The following is a 22,332-nucleotide window of genomic DNA, read 5'->3' on the forward strand; positions in this document are numbered from 1 at the left end:
TTATAAAGTGAAAATGGCTCCAACAAGTGTATGGGATTCTTAGAGCTCAGGAGCTTCTTCCGTTCTCTATGGTTCACATGGAAGGTATGAGGCAGCCATCTCTTAGACTTAGAACTCTGAGGGGAGCAGAATCACCCCCACAGAGGCTGATATCACCTCTTCTATATGTGTGCTACACATGCTCCAAAAGGCCAGGCTGAAGGCGCAAGATTCACTGCTGACATTGGCAGGTACAAAGGCCATGAACTAGAATCAATGTGCTTCTAAAATCAGGTGATAGAGATGGTCATAGAGAGAGTGTAGGAGGCTGATGCTAGTACATGGGGTGGGACTTCATATTCTCTAGTCCTTTCCCCGGCACTTTGCACTCTTCCTTGTATGCCTTCTTTGAAAACACAGAAAATCTAAAAGCTTTCTAGCCCTGGCTAAGAGTATATCTGAATAGTTGGGTCTTAACAAATGTCATTTGCCATTTGGGTGGCACAGTTGGTTAAGTGTCCAACTCTCGATTTTGGCTCAGGTCATGATCTCAGGGTGGTGAGATTGAGTCCCTAGTCGGGCTCTGCGCTCAGGCGGGAGTCTGCTTGAGATTCTCTCTCTCCCTCTCCTGGTGCCCCTCCTCTCCCCCTCCCCCACGCTGGCACTCTCTCTCTGTCAAATAAATAAATAAATAAATCTTTAAAAAATGCCATTTGCTTGAAGGGGTAGACAGGTACAAGACTCTAAGACAAGAGAACTCAATTCTGTGTGCCTCTATATGAATATATATGAATGTATAGAGGTACAATATGCCACAAGGTACCTCCATATGAATCAATGTTGTGAGTTTCTTGAAGACAGAAGAATTATCTCATCCATCCGGATACCCAATGACAACTCACTCTGGGTCACAGTGGTGTCACAGGGAGCTGAGCTAACCTGTACTTACAGATATTTTTAGCTTCTCAACGTGGTTTTACATCCATAGTTTTTTTGATCCTCACAAGAACCCAGGGAGATCACCACTGCCATTTCTCAGATGCAAACCAGTGGGCTGAGCCAGGTGCTCTGCCCAGCAGTCCTGAATGTGACCTACAGGACACACTAGCAAGGCGCACTGTTTGTTTTGTTGTGGTGGTTGTTCTTCTGAGTTTATCTGTTTTAATCTCAAGATAAACAACAGCCTTTCTCTTGAGCATGAGAAAGTCAGTTTCTGTGTCTCCTTCTGTCTCTCTAGGTCCCAAAAGGAGAAGGTGATGTGTATCTCGACACTTCTAGTCTTTCTAGGAACTTGCCCTCTGAAAAAACATTTGGGCTGGGCTAAAAGGCTAAAGAGGGCTTGGAAAAAATCAAGTCACAACTGTAGCCGACTTCCTAAATGACAAATCTGAGATGCTGAGAAAGAGTCTTTGAGTAGGAATTGAAAGCCAGGTCACAAACCATCTAAAAATCTATTTACATGCCATTTACCAGACTTGGTTTTATAATATCATATGGTTGGAGTCGGGGCCTCAGCTAAGAGGCAAGAGAACTGCTGAATGGGGCTTGCTGGGACAGGAGCATCTCCTTCTCGGGTCTCCATGGGGCCAACCCCTTTCAGATTGGTGGCCAGCCTGTGGCTTGGTTATTCACCCCCAAGTATCTATAGGTCGGGGTGTGTGAGGTCCTACAGTAACGTCTGAACCCTCCCACACATACTTGGCAAGCTTTCTGAATCTCGGACTAGATTTATCCCTGGCCTAAAAATGCCTCTTACTTGAGAGGAAAAAAAAAAAAAAAACCCAAACCAAGAAACATTAATGGGGTCAGAAAAGACTTCCCAGGCTCCCTCCAGCTCTGCTCCAACACCAGTTTGAAGCGGTAAGACCCTATTGCCCTATTGCTCGATGAAGACACAGAGGCTGAGCGGTGGTTTCAAGGGCATCTGGGTACTGGACTCAGCGACGCCTGCCCACTGTGCATCTGGGTCTCTTTGGAAGCACAAGGAAATGTTGTCCAACCCAAGTACCACCAGACTGCCCGCTCCTGGGCTTGGGGCTCCGCAGGCCCTCAGGCTCAGCGCAGAGGCACCGAGGTTTAGGAAAGCATACACAAACAAATAAACAACAGACTTGAAACACTGATTCCTGGACAGGCAGGAATTCCTCTGCAGAGCAGCTGGATGCCCTGAAGCCATTTGTCAGGAGCCCTCCTCTGGCTGCTCCCCCCCGCAGCCACACCATTGCCAGATTCTGCAATGACTCACCAGCCCGGGAGAGAACTCCAGGACGGTGGACAGAAGCCAGCGAGCATGAAGAACAAAGGGTTGTGGAAAGGCCAACAGGCAGGTGAGCGTACACGCTGGGGCCCCCCGTGGTAGAACGGAGGGGAACAATGTCAGCCGGCCTGGGGTGGCCTGAATTTTGTTTCTACCGGTCGTAGAATCAAGAAACTCAAGCAGCCCTTTGAATTTCCCATTTCAGGGGCTCCCGGGGCCCCTGCAGAGGAGCCTTCCTACTTACTGATTGGTGAGCTGCTCAGCCCCAACAAACAGGTTGATCCTCGAGAGGCCAGTACGAGTGCCAAGGAAGGCAACCTCCACGCCCTTGTCAGAATTCCTGAAACACAGCAGCAGACAACAGGGGGATGCTTCCAGACAGTAAGCAGATAATGGCTTTTGCATTTGAAGACTCACAGAATGTTTTATGAAATAGCAGTTTTGAAACCTGGAGTTTTAAAAGAAATTATAGAAACACACACACATACACAGATGCACACAGGCACCAAGCACAGAATGCAAACTCACCCCTTAGGAAAGTTCTGTGGTAATTCTTGCAAGAAAAACTAAGAACTCCATTGAGTTCCAAGAACTCCAAAGCACCATGAGAGAATGCACCCCCATGCTAAATAAACACAGCTTATCTCAGGGTTCTGGGTGCAAACTCAGGACAGTAGGCTGGAATGGGAATGACTTTAAGGAGAGGAAGAAAATCCTTAGAGGTAGCTTTTTGCATTGACCTAACAAATCCATTCTTATTAGTGGAATCTGTCATTAGTGACAACAGCAACTGAGCCACTGAATCAAATCTGCAGGGTCCTACAACCTAGAAATGTCTAGGACCTGAATTCTACACCATTTGAAGTCACCATCTTGTAACTTCTACCAGAGCATAGGCCTTATTCTTACCACCATCCCCAAAGAGATGAGTAAAAAAATGGTTTCTTCAAATGGCCCTGCAGGATACGAGGCACAGGACCCCTAAGAATGGCCTCAGCAAAGAAAACTTATTTTAAAATTCACTACAGGTATTTTCTTCAACTTTCAAGGCAAATTTTATATGTTTGGGCATGTTCAGGATATTCACAATGCCTACCTCTTCACAAAAAAGCAAATGGTCTTTCTCCACAAATACATAATTTCATTCTACAATAAAAGTATGAAGAGAATACTGTTTCTTGAATTTGCTTCCCTTCCCTAAATGCTAGTAGCAATTTGATTTGAAGCACTATCCATGTCATCTTCAATATAAGACAATTTGGTTACTTGATCTTCGATGGTAGTCAAAGTGGCCAATACTACCTTTAAGTATTTAAGGGGTGAATAAAAACCAGCACTATGCATTTGTTTCTGCTTGCAGCCTACCCAAATTGGAAAGCCAGGCTGCCCAATCAGTTACAGATGTGGACTACAAAGCAAGCTACCATTTTGGAAATCTTTAGCATGTGTTAGGAGTGAATCAGCAATCTTTGCACAGGATTTTGAGTTTCATGAGAGCTTAAAAGAAACATTTCCACATCCACCAGAGAATGCAATTGCAGGAAAGGTTTTGACTCTTCCCCAACCTTCCCAGGGAATAAGAACCATGAATGTAAGCAGTCCAAGGACAGCCCCAAGTATAATGAGAATGGTAAATCTCTCTTTGGGGTTCCAGACTCCTGGATTAAACTGCCTACCTTACATCTCCACTTGGGAGACTTGAGCTTAAAATGTCTAGAAGAGAACTCTGGACATGCCCGGACATCCCAAACCTGGTCTTCTTTCATTGTCTCCTGTCCTAGGAAATGGCACCACTATCTATACAGGTATTTGTGTTGTAAATGATCCTTGACAGCTCAGCCTTCCTCCCCTCACTCAGCAGACCCATCATCAAATCCAGGGTTGGGGATGGGGGTGGGGGTGGGGGTGGGAGGTCTCACTTCTGAAGCATGCCACAAGAAGATCTTTCCTCCCTGTGCCACTGCCTTGGTCCAAGTGGCAAATCCCTTGGAATGCTGTAGGAGACTTTATTATTGTTCTTACGCCATTAAACTCTATTCTTCACACAGTAGAGGGATATTGTTTAACAATGCAAATATGATCATATCCTTCTTAAAATCTTAAAATGTCCTTCTTAAAATCGTTCAATGACTCTATAAAACTCATAGTATAGAATCCAGGTCCCTCACCTGACTCCCAAGGGCCTGAGCCATCTGGCCCCTCTACAGCCTCATCTCCCAACATCTTCTAGTCTACCTTCTATATTTCAGTTCTGCTGGCCTTCTTTAAATGCCTCAAATGTGTCAAATACTGTTGTACCTCAGGACCTTTGCACATGTTGTTCCATTTTCCTTAGAATGCTCCCTAACACTTGAACTAGTTTCTGCCCAGAAAAACCTTCTGTCTTCCACCTCCACTCTAGGTCTTGTCACACTCTACATGTCCTTACACTTCTTTCAAAGTAGTTATCACAATTCTTAATAATCTGTCATATTACACACCACAGATACCATGATGGCAAGGTCTATGTTTGATTGAGTTAGCTCCATTTCACCAACACCTAGTCTAGTGCCTAGCACGTAACAGACACTCAATCAGTATCTGATGAGTGAATGAATGAATGAAAATGAGAACAGAATGAATGATAGATAGGATAGAAGAGAATATACAAAAGGGAAGGTGAAGGAAGGAATGGAGCTAATAAAGAACAGAAAAGGAGAGAGAACTAAATAATGTATGACGTGAAGGTATAAGGAGAAAGGAATGTTTTCACTTCCTATTTTTAATCTTTAATAACCTACTTAAGTTAGTAAAATAATAGTAACAAGCTGCTGAAAGCTTTGACAACAATGACCATTTCCCAGCCCCCTCTCCCCGCATCCTCTGCTTCAGAAATAAAACCACAGGGTTATATCCTGACACCCTCATGAAACAGAGCTCTCCCTTCCCCGTCCTACTTAAAACCCGGCCTGGCCCAGATCCCAAGTCCCCTCCAGACTGTGAAGCTGAGGGAGCCATGGCAGGGCAAGAAGCTAAGCGCTCCTTCTGCCTCCCCCTCCCTCAGAAGCGCCCCCCACCTCAGCACACCAAATTTCATGTAACGCTAAAACTCAAATTATATGTCAAACCCAGGAGCTTGCCACCCAAGCCCGAGCCGCTAATCTGCTCGAGCTCTTGTGGTTTGGAGCTTTGGGGAAAATTAAAGCACTTTAACACCAAGCTCCTAAAACAGTTTAGTTCTTTAAACCATAACCATATTTCGGACGGCTTGTGGGGAAATGACCATGAAAGGGGGACACGTGCAAACACTTACTCGGATTTGTTGAGGGCGAGACTGGTCCAATAGGCTTCAATGGGAGCGCTCACCACGGCATCAAATAGGACTTCTTGTATCAATTCTTTATCACCTATTGGGAGGGGCAGACTTGAGAAGGTGGCTGTGGCTGGGGTCCCAGTGGGGGCACAAGGGGTGCTCGCCTCACTCACTCCATAGTAACTGCAGGCTACTTTCTCCCACGGTGTAGCGCTTTATGCATTTACCTCCTACCCGCTGAAAATATGGAACAGTTCTGACACCTGATAGGCCAGCAACAGGGGGGCCCCCAAAGTGTTCGAGTGAGATGATTATACACGGAGAGTCTTGTGTGTGTCCCTCTTCAGTCTTCTACTTTCTCTTCTCATCTAGCAGCTGGTGCCACAGACCAGCATGTCTTAGAGATTTGCTCGTTCACCCCCATTTCTGTCCTCTATCACAATCTGTAATTTTTCAGGGCCCTGCTCCCCGTCATTTATAAGAAGAGGAAGGGATGTAGTAACTAAACAGTCTTGGGACTCCTATTTTGTGATTCCTTCCATTTAGAGGGTTTTTGTTGGGGCGCCTGGGTGGCCCAGTCGGTTGAGCATCTGCCTTCAACTCAGGTCATGATCCCAGGGTCCTGGGATCGAGTCCCGCGTGGGGCTCCCTGCTTAGCAGGGAGTCTGCTTCTCCCTCTCCCTCTCCCCCCAGCTTGTGCTTTCTCTCTCTCTCTCTTGCTCACTCTCTTTCTCCCCCAAATAAATAAATAAAAGGTTTTTGTTTTTTGTGTTTTTTGTTTTTTTTTTCCAATTTAAAGTAGGGAATCTGTTCCTATCCAAAAGGACTCTTGCTGGCACTCTGGAGAAGATGCTAAGGAGTCAGGGGGATATCATGAGTCCAGCAGAGGCATCTCAGAGCCCTCCAATTGCTCTGCAGAGGGGCCAACTAATTATCACCTCCTCCCCTTGGCTGGTGGCCCACAAGGCAGGGGCACTTTGCTGTAAAAGCAAACACTGAAAACAGCTCATCATCAGAAAGACAAGGGATACCCTGAGATAGAGTTATGTAGTGGGATACTGTATAGTAATTCAAATAAAGGCATTAGAGGTAAACGATCAACACACATAAATCTCAAAATGTAATGAATGAAACACAAGTTGTAGAGCAATACATATATTGTACTCTAGATAATATATATAGTATACCATATATAAATGTTAATATACAAAATAATGAAAATAATGGTACATCCTGTTTACAGATACCTATATAGGGAGAGTAATAATATAGATCCATGGGAGGTGAGGAACCAATTTGAGGTGGGGGTGATTCTCTTTGGGAGGCAAATGGGACTGTACGGGGGGACTCAGGGGCTTCAACATTATGTATAATGTTTCATTCCTTAAAAAGTACTTGAAGGAAATATAGCAAAATATTAAGATCTGATAAAGCTGGATGGTAAATGTAAATTTTTTATATTATCTCTATACCTTTGTTTTTTGAACATGCCATTCAGTCAAAGGAAATGAAAAGTAAGGCTTATGTGGTGTCCGTCTGATCTTTTCTCTACTAGACCCTGTGCCAAAAAGTCAATCTGTTCTGTGGAGATGGAGTTGAGAAGCCAGCTGAACCTCCTTACACCTCTCACAGGGCGCTGTGGGAATTCTATGAAATAATACATGTAAAGGACTGGTTCACATCACTGAGTAAGTGGTACCTGCTGGGGGAGGGGCAGCTGCTGTGCTCACTGGTGGTGAATCTCTCCCTGCCAGACTAGCTACTGGAACTCATATGCCCGTCCAGGGACTGCTCACATGCTTGGTCAGCGTCAGGCCCATTGCTCTCTCCCTGCCCCCCCTGCACCAGCCACGGACCATTCCTGACCCAGTGAGCTCCCTCAAGGGCCCGTGGTAGGAGGACGGGCAATAGCATGTATATGACATGAGGCAACACGTCACAGTGATGATCCCACTCCGGAGAGAACCAGACCTAGAGTATGGCCTGAGATGAGACAAGTCCTATTTCCTGCCCTTGTCTCTCATTTGTAAAATAAGGGAGCAGATATTCACAGTCCCTGCCAGAGATAACATTTCCATGCTACTCAGGTGCTTGACTTAAATGGTCCAATAGGGAGACAAATCCAATGTGAAGGATTAGACTGGGATTGGGGATTCTGCGTGACTTTCAGTGGCCCACGCTCTTCCTCCTGTTCCTACAGGAAGCAGACATTTGGCTGGATCTGATGGGACTGATCACCTCTGCCGAAAGCAAAGCTTCCTCTGAAAGCTGAGGGGAAGTGTGGTTTTGCGTCTCCCCCCACCGCCCCGCCCCAACTACAGCCACATACACAGACAGGACAGGTTGAAAGCCCACTCACATTGGAGCAGAGGTTCTTTGCCTTTGAGGTAGAGCTTAATAGCTTCTAGCTGAGACAGATGACGGTGCTCCGGGTGTAGGTCAGTGTTGCAGTAGGACCTAAGACCATGACAGGGGCCAAAACAAGAACATGTGAGGATTTGTAGCATCGCCTTCCTTTGCCTTTGAACTGGGAGAGGTTGGAAGGGAGTACAGAGGACTCGAAATCAAAGAGGGCAACAGATACCCATGCTGATGAAGGGTGGTTTAATTCTTACCATTCATCTGCCAAGGACACATCAGGGTGCTCTAAGTCATGCAGGCCTGGAGGTCAAGGAGAAGGGGTTAATGAGTAAGGACCACCTGCGTGGGGCACTGATACCCCTCATCCTCTCTGTGCTTCAAATGTTTGAGGGCAGGGCTGTTGAATGATGAAGGGTAGGCATCAACCCCAATGATATCTGCCTCTGAAGGGGGGACTCGGAACAAAGAAAATGATGCAGAACCCTCTCCCCACTTCCATCTCCCTCGGCCACCACTGGTGGCTTCCCAGGTTGAGTATCCCAGGAAAGCCTGAACTCCGTGGAGACAAACAATGCACCAGTGAGTCCTGGAGATGAGCTTAGTATCATGGTGGAAACACTGATGCTGGAGCCCTGCACAGCTTGTTCAGGGAGCTGGGCTGGGCCACTTAATTTGGGCGTGATGTTAGCAGGTTACTTTGCTTTTCCAAATGTCAGTTTCTTCATGTGCAAAACAGGAATAATCATAGTCCCTAACTGCTAGGTGGTTGTGAGGGCAAAAAGATAGGTTGAGTGATATGAAATTGCCAATACTCAACTGGTTTTGACCAGCAAACATTGCTAGTTGTTACAGGATCCTAAGTAAAAACAAGCCATAGGTCCACAAAGGTAGCTGGGACAACTGGGGTTTGCAGGAAGCTGGGGAGTTTTTAACAGAATGCTCTAGACCACTCTAACTCTGGGAAATCACTCTCTTTCATTGTATCTTCATGTGAGCTCACTTTGAAGGCTCATCAGCAGACACACACTTCTGAGTGATGACCTCAGGAACTCAGATGACGCTTATAGCCTGTTTGAGGGGTCGGAGTTTCCCAAACAGCCAATAGTATTATACTGCACTCAGGATGCCAGTTTCCTCCTCAAATACAAATGCATAAAATAAATAGCAAAATACTAGACCTAATATCGCACACTCTTGCTTGATTTTATAGAAAGTAGGGACTATATTAGATAGAATATCATCATGTGGGACCCAAGTGTCATTTCCTGGCTCCAACACCCACTGGTAGAATGATTTTGGGGGTGTCATTTCAACTCTTTAAGTTCTATTAGTCAGAAGATGTGGATGATAAAGCCTAACTCATGGATCCATGAGAGGGTTAAGTGGGACAGTGATGAGTCCCTAGGATAATCTACGGAGCCATCTCTGCATGCCTCCATCCATCCTTTCTTCCCTTTCTCCCTGCTTCCTTCCTTCCTTCCTTCCTGGCATCAACTGTGTGCTGGATAGCTGGATACTATTCTAGGCCCTGATAATATAGTTGTGAACAAAACAAAATCACTGCCCTCATGGTATTTGTTTTCTAGTGGTGGGAAGAGACAAACAAATAAAATTAAAATACATAGCATATCAGTTAGTGATGAGGGCTATGAAGGAAAAGAGCCAAGCCAGAGATGGGAAATAAAGGAGGAAGAGTTTCAATTTTAAGTAGTGTAGTCAGGGAAGGCTTCACTGAGAAAATGACTTTTAAGCAAAGACCTGAAGGAGGTGAGAGACAGAGCCATGTAGATAACTGGGAGAGAGTGCTCTGCAGAAGGAATAATCAATGCAAAGACCCTGAGGTGGGGTCTCACCTTCCTGGAATATTGGGTTAATTATGTCAACTCTATCAATTTCTCTAGTGTCTGTTCTCATCCACAAAGCCCTCTCTGGCTCTGTTTCATAGGCCCTGTAGATGAATCCCTAGAGGGGAGATCTTTCTGATCATATCCTCTCTGAGTTCCCAGGGCATCGAGGAAATTGAATTGTTCTCTAAGTCGCTCACCTCTGATTTTAGTCCTCCTGACACAACCACATCTACTATGCAGACTATATATGCAGATAACGCAGACTATAATGACATAAGCTCTAATTTATTGAATAACTATTGTGCCCCCTCTCTCTCTTATATATATATATATATATATATATATATATATATATGTATATATGTAATCATATATGTATATATATTTATATACATGTAATGGTATATACATATATACACATCATACACACACACACACATATATATATATACCACTATATATATGACATATATATATATGATAAAAAGTGTCAAGGAGATTCAGAAGAGAAACAATTTCAGCAAGTAGAACTGTAGCCCATACCTTCAGCCTTAGTAGAAACTCCTTACATTGTGAGCAATGTCTACCTGTTGACCATCTTTGTAATAGATGACAACAGCAAAACATGTTGAAAATTCCCACACTCTGTGGGGCAGCATTCCTTACAGAAGATCCTACAGAAGTATGGTTGCCATCTCCAGGAAAGCCTACCTTCTCCAAGAACAGAGCAGAACAGTGATCGTGCCGTGGCCCTTACGATGACAGGAACGTCTACTAGTTAGTCCAAGGGGAAGCAGCTTTCTCAGGCTCAGCTCTTCAAAGTTGGCAGGACTGTAAGCCCTCTTATTGACAGAGGACCAACAGAGAGAGGAAGATCTGACCTCATTTGTATGGATAACCAGAGACTCTTCCCCTTGCTGGGATTCAAACTAATCTCTAGCGTGGTGGTTGCAGTTAGTTCTGAAATTCTCTCTGTGACCTCTCAGCCTAACAGCTACGGAACACACAGGGAAAAGACATGACTGAAGAAATGACCCAAAAGACAACGCAGAACAACTCTGTGTGTGTGTGTATGTGTGAGAGAGACAGAGACAGAGACAGAGACAGAAACAGAAAGAAAGAGGCAGGCCTATGTATTGAGGATTGGCTAAGGGAATGGAAACATGAGAGGCCAATAATCCACTAATAATCTTTCTATTGTTCTGACCATGAGCTGTTTCCTCAGCTTGACCTCAAATAGCTCAGACATGAATTTTCTGGCTTCATGGTGATATCTACAGAGCTACACATGGATCATATGAGCTACACATGGATCATTCATCCAGAAAATTCTAGAAGTTAAAAAAAAAAGATTTCTGAGAACACATCTTGTTGAGTATCTTGCCCAAGTCACAAAGCTGCCTGTTCCCTCTTTCTGGTCTCTGGGAAGAGATACCACATGACTGATTAGTGGGCACAATGAAACCTTTCAATCTCCTTCCTTGTTCTTAAGACCTTACGATTATTTGGGAGACAAATACTAACACCTGTAAAACAATGCACACTAGTTGGCAGTACCCCAGGAAGCTGGCTGTGGAATTTGGCATCTCAGGGACAGCCAATCTCTTCGTTCTCCACTACATCATCAGGGTGAGCCCCTAGGTGGTCCAGCTTCTGGAAGTTCACCACGTGCACTTGTAACCAGCTCTAACTAATTAAAACTGGCTCATAACGGACCTTCTTGCTCTTGGCCATACTTTCTGGGGACACTCAGAAAGAGCACTGGTCTGGTCCTGCTCCTTCTTGGTGGAGATGCAAAATCTGACATCCAGATTGGGTGAGTGACTTACTGGGGCCACCTGGGGAGTGGAGACTTTCAGAGGTCAGCTTCAGCCCTCCCTGTGAGCCAGTGATACTGGGGAAGGCTCCTTCTCTGAGGTACTGAATTACTGGCTCATGGTAAAGGACGGTCGGTGCGCGTAGGACAGTGGTTTTAAAGTTTAAAGTGCTGTAACAATGGCTACCATTTGCTGGGAGTTTAAGTGTGCCTGAGCTTTATGAAGACAAGAGGATTTGGGAATCTCAAAATGCTCCTTATTCCTTCTGACCTATGTATATCATCTAAATGATCATATTTCCCCTTGGACTTGAACTGCTTGAAGCACAAACAGGATTTGTGGCTCAACTGTGTAGGAGACTGGCTTGCATACCTTTGTTTTCATTGTATTTCCCCTGGGCTTGAATTTTTACACTACTTTGTATTTTTCTTGGTAGTGATTTTTATGTATGGGGAGAATATAGTTGGTGGATGATCCTCTGAGTCAGCTCAACAGTTTTATGGATTAAAGCAGAATAGAAAAAAATGAAATCATAAGAAAGGCCACCACGAATTGGGGGTCCCACCATTTGGAAGGCAAGCTCACGCCAAGTGGACAATTAATTGAGTGAAATGCCCAAGACTGAAGGATAAGACAGGTCAAGATAGCATCTTACCTTCTTCAATGGTTACATTCCCTCGGAAGAAGTATTTCCCGTGACCTCTGGAGAGCGCAACACCTAAGCTGTGCAGAGAAACAAAGCAGACCTTGAAACCCATGGCATCGACTGGAATAGACTTGTGGGTTCACTTTTTATTTCCCATGTTCACATTTCCATTTCATGTTCTGTAGACAATTTTTCCAACAGTTTACTTTCAAAACCCCACTGGTTATCATTGGTGTTGGTTTTTCTTAGGCTCAATCAGCTGCTTCAAAGCGATTTCTGACCAGAAGGATGGCAGCCATGGGCTGCTCGTGAGCATTTTCAGAGGCGTGGCAAACTGCTCACCCTACTCTCAGAGGCCCTCTCGAGAGCCCTGCGCCCTGCTCTTCACCACTACCTGACACACTCCTGCCCTCCATTCAGCCACACATGGGTCTTTCCAGACCCTAGAGTTTACGACTAGGGAAAATGACCCCCCTCTCAAGGACGAAAATGAAAACGTCCACTACACCAGTGTGGAGCCACGTTATTACGTTGTGGGCTTCTGGGCCCGACCCTCTCCCTAGTCTAATAGATGCTCCCCCCTCTCCCAGGCTTGATTTAAACTCCTTTCTAAAGGAATAGAATATATTTTGAAAACACAGTCTCTTCATTTGGCAAACCCGCTTAGCGGTCATGTGTCCCCTCGATTGCTCTGCTTCCAAATGGCATCAAACTCATGATCCCTGGCAGTCTATGACAGCACAATGCCATAATTTATTTTTCAGATTCGTCTAGAGTCAGTAAATTCTTTCTCTCCTTAGCTCTGCGAGGCCCCGGTTCAGGAACGTTAAGCAGCCCCACGGGAATGACTCCTTACAGAAGTTAAGGTCATCGTAGCAGGAGACTCTAGGATGCCACATGAGCGTCTGAAAGCAGGCAATGGGGTCAAGCCATTTTTCAGGACGGTTACAGAGAAATAACAGGATTCAAGGTAGACAAGCACAGAAGTACAGTTCAGAGAAATTAAAACGGAAGCACAACATGGAGGGATGGATATGCTACCTCCTCGTGCGAAGGCTCGTTTTTTGATCATGGAAATAAAAGGTGAAATGGAGCTCACTGGGCAGCAAGTTAGCTAGATGGTTTAAGGACCTGGCAACCCTCTGAACTCGTCTCTCCACCCTTAGCTGGAACCCCCAAAGCTGATTTGCTTGATAATGAGATGCAAAGCCATGACAAATCGAGTGAGTTCTCCTAGGTGAGCCTGAACCATCTTCCCCCTTCTGGAAAACAGAAAAAAAGCAGCCTGGGAAAAGCCCCTTCCTCACTCTTTCCAGCCTTTCGGCAGGGTGTTTGGTTATCTTCAGATGATGAGCTCTGAGAGCGTCAGCAGGTTTTGTACAAACACAACTGATGGATCTGATGGAATGTCCATGTATTATGGTCAGCTCTACCTGAAAGGAGTACCCTTGATGTCTGTATAATAGTAGTCATTTGTCATCACCAAAACCCGTTTCTAGATTGAAAAAAAAAGTCGTAGAGAGAAGAAAACATGGTTAGTCTGCTAGGTGAAGCTTTCAGAAATAAATAAAAATAAATGGACACACTATGATCAGGTTAACAGTACTACATGAATCTTGTTTGAGATAAGTAAAGACAAGAGAAAAATGATCTCAGCGAAAGATATTTATTCCAGATAGAGCTTTCAAAGCTAATTTTTCACAGTGGTTTGTTTTAAATTAAGCGGCAAGAATGTTTGAGAAAAAATGTACCCCTTTGTCCACTGTCTTCTTCACCTCCATGGAGAACTTCCCAGTCTTCCTGTTTACCATGGCATTTCTTAACTAAAATGATAAAAGAAAATTTGGTATTAGCTCTTCCCCATGTTGCATGTCATCTGGACATCTTGAATCCTCCAGCTTGGGAGCACATATGGTGGTTTGTGCAAAGCAGAGGTATGACAGGGCTGGGCTGTGTCCCCACCAAATTGTGGGCACTCTGGTGCTAAGTCAGCATCCTACACTCAGCCCTCTGAAACAGGGCTTCCGAAGAATAAACATCCAGCTGCTGCCGTACCGGAGGAGAGAGGCTAACGATAGTAAATGACTTTCAACATTCATTTGGGGTGCTCATGTGACCCTCGGGCAGCCCCGATGATGTGGATGAAGCCTGAGAGTCCGAGAAGCGAGCCCCCACAAGTGCGAAAACACTCAAGAAGCAAGAATGTCTCTGGGGACAAGTTACATTTTCAGAAAGGGTATTAGTTTGTCATGAAGAAATCATTTTTCAAAACATAAGTCAAAGTTGTTTTTCTACACAGTAGGTTTTTCTTTTCTTTTTTTTTTTTTTAAGACCAACCACTTAGAAGACAGGGACTCACTTTCTACAGCATGAAGCATCTTCAGATGCTCCCAGAGAAACCTGAGCAAGTTAATAGTCTTGCTTACAGTGACAGGCAGTGAACAGGGTGACCCAGTATCTGAGTTTCAGAAGTTCCATCTAGGGACACTGAGCCTCGCACCCTCCCCCCGCCCCTGGCTGACCTCTTCTAATTATGTGCGGCCCTTCTGTGGGTTCAGAGAAGGACCGCAGACGCAGTGATGAGAGATGTGCCGTCGTGGGCAGCAATGGGAGACGAGGGGGATGCCATTGAATGGGAGAGGAGCAAATTCTGACATGCCACGGCCTGTCGGGAACCGCTCTTTCCTGGCCCCATGGCTTTTTTTTTTTTTAATCCTCTCCCCTCTTCTCTCCTTTGAGGAGCTTGATGAAGATCTGGCCGATAGAAAACTGCAGTGCTAGCAAGCAACCTAAATTTGATTCGAGGCTGTCTAGATTTGGGTTCACATTCCCATCTTCTGTGATAGAGAGAGAGTAAAAAGCATAATTTTTAGCTGGAGGCATGTATAAAATAAAACATATATTTTACTCTAGATATTTTTTAACAACACATAATGGGCATTTCTGGAAATATTTTCCCATTTTAACTTTTGTGGTTTTGGATGGGGAGAGCTGGTCCTAATTAAGTCTACTTTCTAACTTTTAAGAACGGCTCGATTTATCTTTAACATGGTTTTCATTTTTCCTCTTTCTGGTGCCTGCCTAAAGCCATTTGGGACCTTCCCCTCTCACATTCCCCAGGCAAGTCGGAGATTAGGTAAGCTGCTCCGTGAGTCCGTACCACCCTGCCCCCAACTCCCAGTAGCACCGAACAGTCAGCATCGGGGGGCTGGGTGGCTCCAAGGCCAGGGTCACTGAGGCTTTCTGGCGGCAAATGCTCAGATGACGAGTCCAGTCGTGCTCTTTTCTTCAGTTTTAATGAAAATGGATTACACCTACTGAACACCTACATGTGGGGCAGGATGGCGCTGTAGTAAAGGACTCTGCAGCCAGAGCTTATGAAAGAATCACTTACTCTCTCTATGCCTCAGTTTCCCTCTCTGCAAAATGAAACTAATGACAGGATCCATCTCACAGAGTTGCTGTGAGAAGTAGATGAGCTGATATTTAGAAGAGTGCCTCATCCACCCTAAGCATCCAGTAAATGTTAGCTGTCCCCCACCATCATCACCATCACCATCACCATCACCATCACCACTGTCCTCCTCCCTTACAATGCCAGCCCTCCTTCAACAGCTTCAGGGATCAGGATTCAAGTTTGAGTTTGCTGACACAGATGCCCATGCTCTAAACCAACATTTTTCAAACTCTGTGAGCCACATGAGAAATACATCTTACTCTGCGATGCCCTCTGATGTCTCCTATTTTAATAGATTTCATAGCTTGTAAGAGCTGATCATGGACCATTCATGGACTTTGTGACCTCCCCCCAACTCCTGTGTTAAAACTGCTGTTCTTTACCCCTGTGGGTGGGCACAGACTGAAAAAGAGGCAGCCCACAGTAAAGAGAAATAACCCAGGGTGTCAAGACTCAAGTCTTACCGGTGACACATACCCCTGTTCTGTGAATTCTCTGTGGCTCCGTTTCCTCCTTTTCATTCATGCCATCAAAAGTGTTCTGATCGAGGACTCCCAGACCCCAGGGATCCCATCAGGTGCTGTGTAACTGTGTTGAACGGTCTTATAAAGCCCAGATAATACTGATAGATACCACCTATTGAGCTTTTACAATGTGCCAGACACAGGTTTTAAAACCCTCAAAATAAGGCACCATTATTAACCCTATTTTACAAGTGGAGAAACTGAGGCACAAAGTTAAGAAACCTGCCTATAGTCACACAGGCTCTCTGTCCCTTAAGCCCACACTGTTAGTTTTGCTTCCCAAATCAGGAGAGAAAGCATTTGGACAAATTTAAAGCATTAATATAACAATTGTATAGCATGAATACAAAAATAATGTATTGTTATTTCTGGATTTTTTTTTTTTTTAATGAAAGAAAAGGTTTTAAACTTGACCATGCAACAGTCTTAGGTTTTAACTTTCCAGTAGGCTCTCCTACAGGCTCTAGGTTCTGCGAACTGGGGCTGACAGGAAGGTGGTTTCTGTCCTCGTCGCCATAGGAGGAAAGGGGGTTTTGTGCCTTTTCAACAGACTGTGGGGTTAGAATGCAGCACCGTGAGACCAGAACAGTCTAGAAATGTCACTCTTCCATTGGAGGTTTGAGAAGGGGAGCAACTTGCCCCAAACCCTATGGTAAGTGAGGGGCACCGCTGCCCCAGGGGCCAGCTTACAAGACAAGATGGCAGAGGTACCCAGAGCAGAGACCAGAATGATGCGGGAGTGACGAAACTCTCAGTCCCCACCAGGCCAGGAAGGGCAAGACCGACAATGCTGCTCAGAGCTGGCCAAATAGCCCTCGATTTCGCCACTACCTGGATTATAGCAACGAGCATCTGGAGAAATGAAAATGTCCTGGCCGAGGAATATTCCCAAACAACTTTGGGTGTGCCCATATGTTAGCATATTATGTAGCCAGTAAAAAAAATCACATGTGCCAATGTTCAACTTAACAGCCTCAAGGGAGAGCAAATTAAAACCTCAATGAAATGTCTTTATTTCTCCCTATCGGATGCAAGTGTGATAATGCAGCGGACATTAAAGCAGCTTTTACCACAGTGGGGTTGATAAAAATAAAGGTCAAATCTCTTCAAGCTGGAAATAGTTTTCTGGGAATGGTGATCAGCTCCCTGGTCTCTCTGGGAAGCACCCTCCTTCTCCTGGGTCCTGCGTTATCCAGGTCAGATGCGCTTCCCCAGAGCCCCTGGTGAGTCTGTCTCTCTCGCCTGCACCCCAGAGCTGCAACAGCTTCCCTGACCCTTCAAAGCACCCACATTACAAGCTGGTGGTCACGCTTCTGGTTCCATCGTGAGCCTACAGCTCTTCCTCCTGTGTTAGAGCTCATTAAGGAAGCTCTCCCCCAGAGATTCACTGATCGCCTTGGGTTTTATGTGTAAGTATATAATGACAGCTCGTTCTGCTAATGGTGGCTTGCTCTCCACGTCAGAACATGAGCCTCACCTTTCCTGGTGCACAGGCAGCATGCACTTCCAGGCCCCCAAGGCCATGCCATCTGGGCCAAGCCAAGAGATTAAAGGGGAAGGGAGAAGCAGGAGATTAACAGGTCTGTCATTCCCAAGCAAGCGTTTAACCAGAGTATGAAAACAGACTCGGGCACAGAGTATCTGTATGACAAAATCAAAATCCTCTCAATCTCTCTGTCCGGGGGGTGGGTGGGGGGGTAGTGGCGGGGGGTGACCGTGTTTGGTTTGGCGACCCAGGGCTCAAGCACGAGCTGCAGAGACACAGGAGTAGGTGTAAAGAAGAACAAATTAATTGAGCACAGTTCTCAGAACTTTACCCCAGGAGAAGAGGTATATGGGGCTTTAGAAAGAAAAGACTCGAAGAAAATTTTCCACAGAACCATTGCCGGTAAGGAGAACTGTGAGTTGACTGGAGAGCAGTAGAAAAGGCTCACACTGCAACCTAAGGGGTTTCAGGTGGCCCGGAGGCAGAATCTGATGGGCTGGCATCTACAGCGCCACCCCATGGCGAGCAGTTGTTTAGCAGCTGGCTGCAAGGACTCCCCATCTCTGCGGCACCCCTCAGGGAGGATACTATGGAAACACCGTGAGGGCACTGATACAGAGTCTTTAAGGACTCTTGGACTCAAGAGCTCTTTCTAAGGCATAAAAAAGTGGCCAAGAGCTTTGGGGCCAGGCAGCCTGGGCTGGAATCCACACGGTGTGCCCGTGGACCAATCTGTTCTCTGCCTCAGTTTCCTTACTGCAAAATGAGGATGGCAATAACACTGACTTTGTAAAACTGTTGTGTAGAATCAACATGTTCATCCACATATAGCACTTGGAACAGTGCTGGCATATAGGAAGGGCTCAGTACGTCAGTTATTATTATCTATATTCTTTTTTTCTCTTCATTGAAATAATCATGTTCACTGTGGAAAGCTTGGGAAAGACTAAGAGGTAACAGGAGTAAGAAAAATGTCATCCTTAAGTCTTTCAACCATCTGTGGGAATTTATAACCAAAGGATAAACTCCATTTTAAAAGGTATATTTTTTTTCCTTCCCAGAGGTGACCAACACTGGTGATTCAGGCAGGGCTATAGATGTCTCAGGGTCCCTTCCTGGCTTATGGGTCCCCAAAGATCTGTCGTACTCATTGTATTTTGATGTGATGCCTAAGTCGCCTGGAGCCTGGGCCAGACGTCCTGCTCATCCACCTCTAAACGGTTTCTAATTTTTCTTCCTCTTTTTAAGATTCTAATTTTAGCCAGTCTATTTTGCACATGTTTTAATAGTATATGTGACCTCACATCTTTTTTGGAAGGACACAGGGTCTATGTTGTAAATACCGTCATTATATTCAACAAGAGCTGAGTTGCCAAGAGAAGTAGGATGCTCCTTCCAAGAAGTTCTCTGCAGCTGGGCAGGCTCAAGCTGCTTCCTCCTTAGTGGGCTCTACTTCATGGTCTTTCCCAGATCTTAACCAAAAGCCTGCCCTCTGCCACTTACAGGCAAACCCCAATGGTGGACATATGGGCATGTAGGATCACATGTCAATGTTACAAAGCTTCTCTGTATTGGTTCCAGGATTCTCCAGTCAACGGAGTGCAAATCTGTAGGAGAGAAATGGTGACCCGGGTTTTCCCAAATGTGTTGGTGGGGTACACAAAATGTGCTTTGAGTGTATCATGTTCCTCAAGGAAGTAAGACAAGAGACCCAAATCAGAGAGACCACGAGAGACCAGTTTGAGCAGAGTAAGAGCACTGAACTTGTAGGAGATGTGGGAACTTTGAAGGTGGACACCAAAAACCCCTGGGAGTCGGATGAAGGTGAAGAACATGTAAGAGGCTGGGAATCCAATGCTCTGCAGCTCCGATGAGAAAAGAAGATAGGGCAAGGAAGCCACGATTAATAAAAGGAGATATCAGCTCCTTGAAAATTAACTGGAGTGCAGGCGATGACTAGAGTGAGCCAAGTAATAAATCTCTTCCAGTAACATGATGTGAGGACTCTGAAGTGAGAACGAGCATAAAGCAGTTTGCTTCCCATGTTGATCCAAATGGATGGGACGAAGGGGGGGGGAAGCATGTTGACGACAAGGTTCCAGCCTTCTGGGAAAGGAAACAAAAAGGTCCAGTGAAGTCAAAATAAAGCAACTGATAAAGTGAAGATGGAAGAAAAAGGAAAACAGTGGAACGCGCCCTTCAAACACTCACGAGACAATTTAGCAGCTGCAAGTCCATGGGACATTCATTCATGAGCAGGTTACCTGAGGATTAATGCTGATGAGAATAGTAGAAAGAATAGCCACCGCTCACAGACACTCCCCATGTCCACACAATGGCATACATACGTTTTCATCTTTCAGCATATTAGCACATTTAAGATTCACAACAGCTCTCTGATGTAGGTACTATTATCATCATACTCATTTTACTGGAAAAAAAAAAGGACAAAAACCAAAATCGAGGCACAGAAAGGATAATTGTGTGCTTGAGACCAACAGCCAGCAGATTGCCACGGTGGGATTCGAACCCAGGCGGGCTAATGCCCGGGCCGTGCCCCTCACGACTGCGCTAGCCTGCTTCTTGGTAAAAGCAGGAGGAAAGGGGAGAGCATGGACATTGGGCACAGTACAACCTAAAGACCCTGATGACCATGTTTAAAGAATAAGATGTAAAACCCTACGAGGTCACTGAGCTGACCCAATATCAGGCCACCAGCAGGTGGGGAAAAGAGGACAGGTGAGGAAGTTGTTTTTTATCAAACAGTAGGTATTTTGTCTGAACTTGAGTTTCAAGAGTCCTAATACAGATGAAGGAAATCAGCTACACTTCTAAGATATGCCTCTTGCATTTTATAGGCCAGGAAGAAAATCCGAGATTTACGCTAGCTGAGACGTCCAGGGAGCAGAGGACACGGAGAGAAGATAATGACAGCAAGAGAACCCAGCTGGGGAGTCCAAATGGTTCCCCTCAACAACTCTTTGGAAAGCAGGACAGACTGAGGGACGGAAACATGGCTATCTCCATGGTGAAACTGAAGACAGGCCCCTGGACACGTCAGGGAGGGTGTGGGCAGAGAGCCGTGGACGTGGCTCGGACGCCCCACAGAGAAAGTCAAGAGCAAGGATCCAGGCAGGAACTCACGGGAAGTGACAATTTAATTAAGGACAGTCTGCCTACATTCACACAAAGGCAGCCATGTTGAACAAATCTATTTATTGAGGAAATAACAAGGAGACGGACGGGGTTAAGTCGTGGCCATAAGGAAGGCTTTTGATACAGTGCCGAAGGCTGAGTTGGTGCGGGAAATAAGCGTGTGAGCTCTTGTGGTGTGGCCGCAAGGGGGACGGCTGGGACGGCCCAGGAAATGGACTGCCCACCATGCAGAAGGGAGGCAGGGCTGCTCAGTCCTGGGCGGCTCCCCGAAAGCAAGGGCTGTGCCCAGGGCATCCTGACTTGACGGAGGGCAGGGCCTTCTGCTGCCCAGCCAGGCTCAGTCCAGGCTCCCCTGAGGGTGGCAGGTCCCATAAACTGCACCGAGCAAGAGTCTGGATGAATCCACAGCAGAAGGGACCAGAGCCTGTCAGGGGATGGTTTCAGCCGACTGCGCCAAGCAGGCAGGCGGCTGGCCTAGCTGCAACCGTTCCAGCCAGCAGGAGGCTTATAAAATTCCAGTGCCCTAAAAAGAGCCCATTGTCTTCATGTCCCTCTGGTGGCCAGGTGTCCTCTGGGGGGGCCTCTCGGCCAGCTCCCCGGGTGGCCTCCAGGTACAGAAGTGGGTACTGTGGAGCTCCCTCCTCACCGGGCTTGAAAACCAGTCACTTACCACATCATCCCGGTCTTCCCACTCCACCTCAGAGAGGTCAACGCTACTGTAGTTAGGTTTCCTTCGCTTCTTTCCTTCTTCGTACTGGTAGTGAGAGGGAGATAAAGAAAGAGGGAAAAAAAAAAAAATTTCCATGAGATCATCAGCCAGGGCAGCGTTTATTTTCCCAAGCCCTGTTTCTCGGATGGGGACTGAGTGGAGGGACATTGGAGAGAAGCCCAGTAGGGCACAGTCCGAGGGACTGTAATAGCAGGAAAGCTCAGGCCAGGTGCTCCGAGCTGGGGAAATAACAAGCCGACGCTCCTTGAAATGAATTTACCTACTGGACTCGTTGCCTCCAAATCCACCAGAAGCAAAGCAAAGATTTCCCCCTGCCCAGATGGCACCCATGTGGAATAGGGGAGATCCTTCTCTACTCCAAAGTTTTAAAAAAGCCACCACTTTGTGACACAGGAAAGGGCTTTTTACGGTCTCCCAAAAATCTAGTCCTATCCCTTTGTCTTACAGTTCTCCCACCCCGACCTCCGGTCTCAAACCGGCCCCATGCTCCTTGGTGAGGAAGCAAAAGCACTGGTCTCCACGGTAGCACTCGACATCCTGGTAACATCGTGTAGACTTGCCCTCACACAGGCCGTAGCAGGACTGAGCTAAGTGCGGCCTCTCTACCCGGGGTGGATGTGGGTATTGGGAGTCACCACCAGATTTAATGGCCATGAGGGCATTTCTCTGGAAAACCTCACGAGTGTCTTAAGAACAGGGGGAGTGGTTTTCGTTTTTTCTTCCCTAAATCACTGGTGTTAGTCACCCTGCAACCCTACCATTTTATCTGCTGGCCGGTCG

At 46.0% G+C, this 22,332-nt stretch overlaps 1 protein-coding gene across 6 annotated transcripts in view; it reads right to left on the minus strand.

Moving 5' to 3' along the window:
- The window catches only part of CACNA2D3 (calcium voltage-gated channel auxiliary subunit alpha2delta 3), an 852,366-nt gene that overhangs the window by 173,478 nt on the left and 656,556 nt on the right, over positions 1-22,332 (minus strand). For 5 of the 6 annotated variants that reach the window (XR_013449537.1, XR_013449535.1, XR_013449538.1 and 2 more), the window contains 8 exons: positions 21,493-21,576; positions 13,951-14,022; positions 13,633-13,694; positions 12,209-12,276; positions 8,144-8,189; positions 7,888-7,985; positions 5,529-5,622; positions 2,481-2,576 (listed from right to left, as the gene is read on the minus strand). Coding sequence is in view for 1 of the 6 variants with exons in the window: in XM_078076955.1 (XP_077933081.1) it covers positions 2,481-2,576; positions 5,529-5,622; positions 7,888-7,985; positions 8,144-8,189; positions 12,209-12,276; positions 13,633-13,694; positions 13,951-14,022; positions 21,493-21,576 (620 nt within the window). In the remaining 5 variants the exon portion in view is untranslated. The remainder of the gene's footprint in view (positions 1-2,480; positions 2,577-5,528; positions 5,623-7,887; positions 7,986-8,143; positions 8,190-12,208; positions 12,277-13,632; positions 13,695-13,950; positions 14,023-21,492; positions 21,577-22,332) is intronic. The other variant, XR_013449536.1, reaches the window with a different exon arrangement.

This window comes from Halichoerus grypus, chromosome 1 (genome assembly GCF_964656455.1).
Source record: "Halichoerus grypus chromosome 1, mHalGry1.hap1.1, whole genome shotgun sequence".
NCBI lineage: Eukaryota > Metazoa > Chordata > Mammalia > Carnivora > Phocidae > Halichoerus > Halichoerus grypus.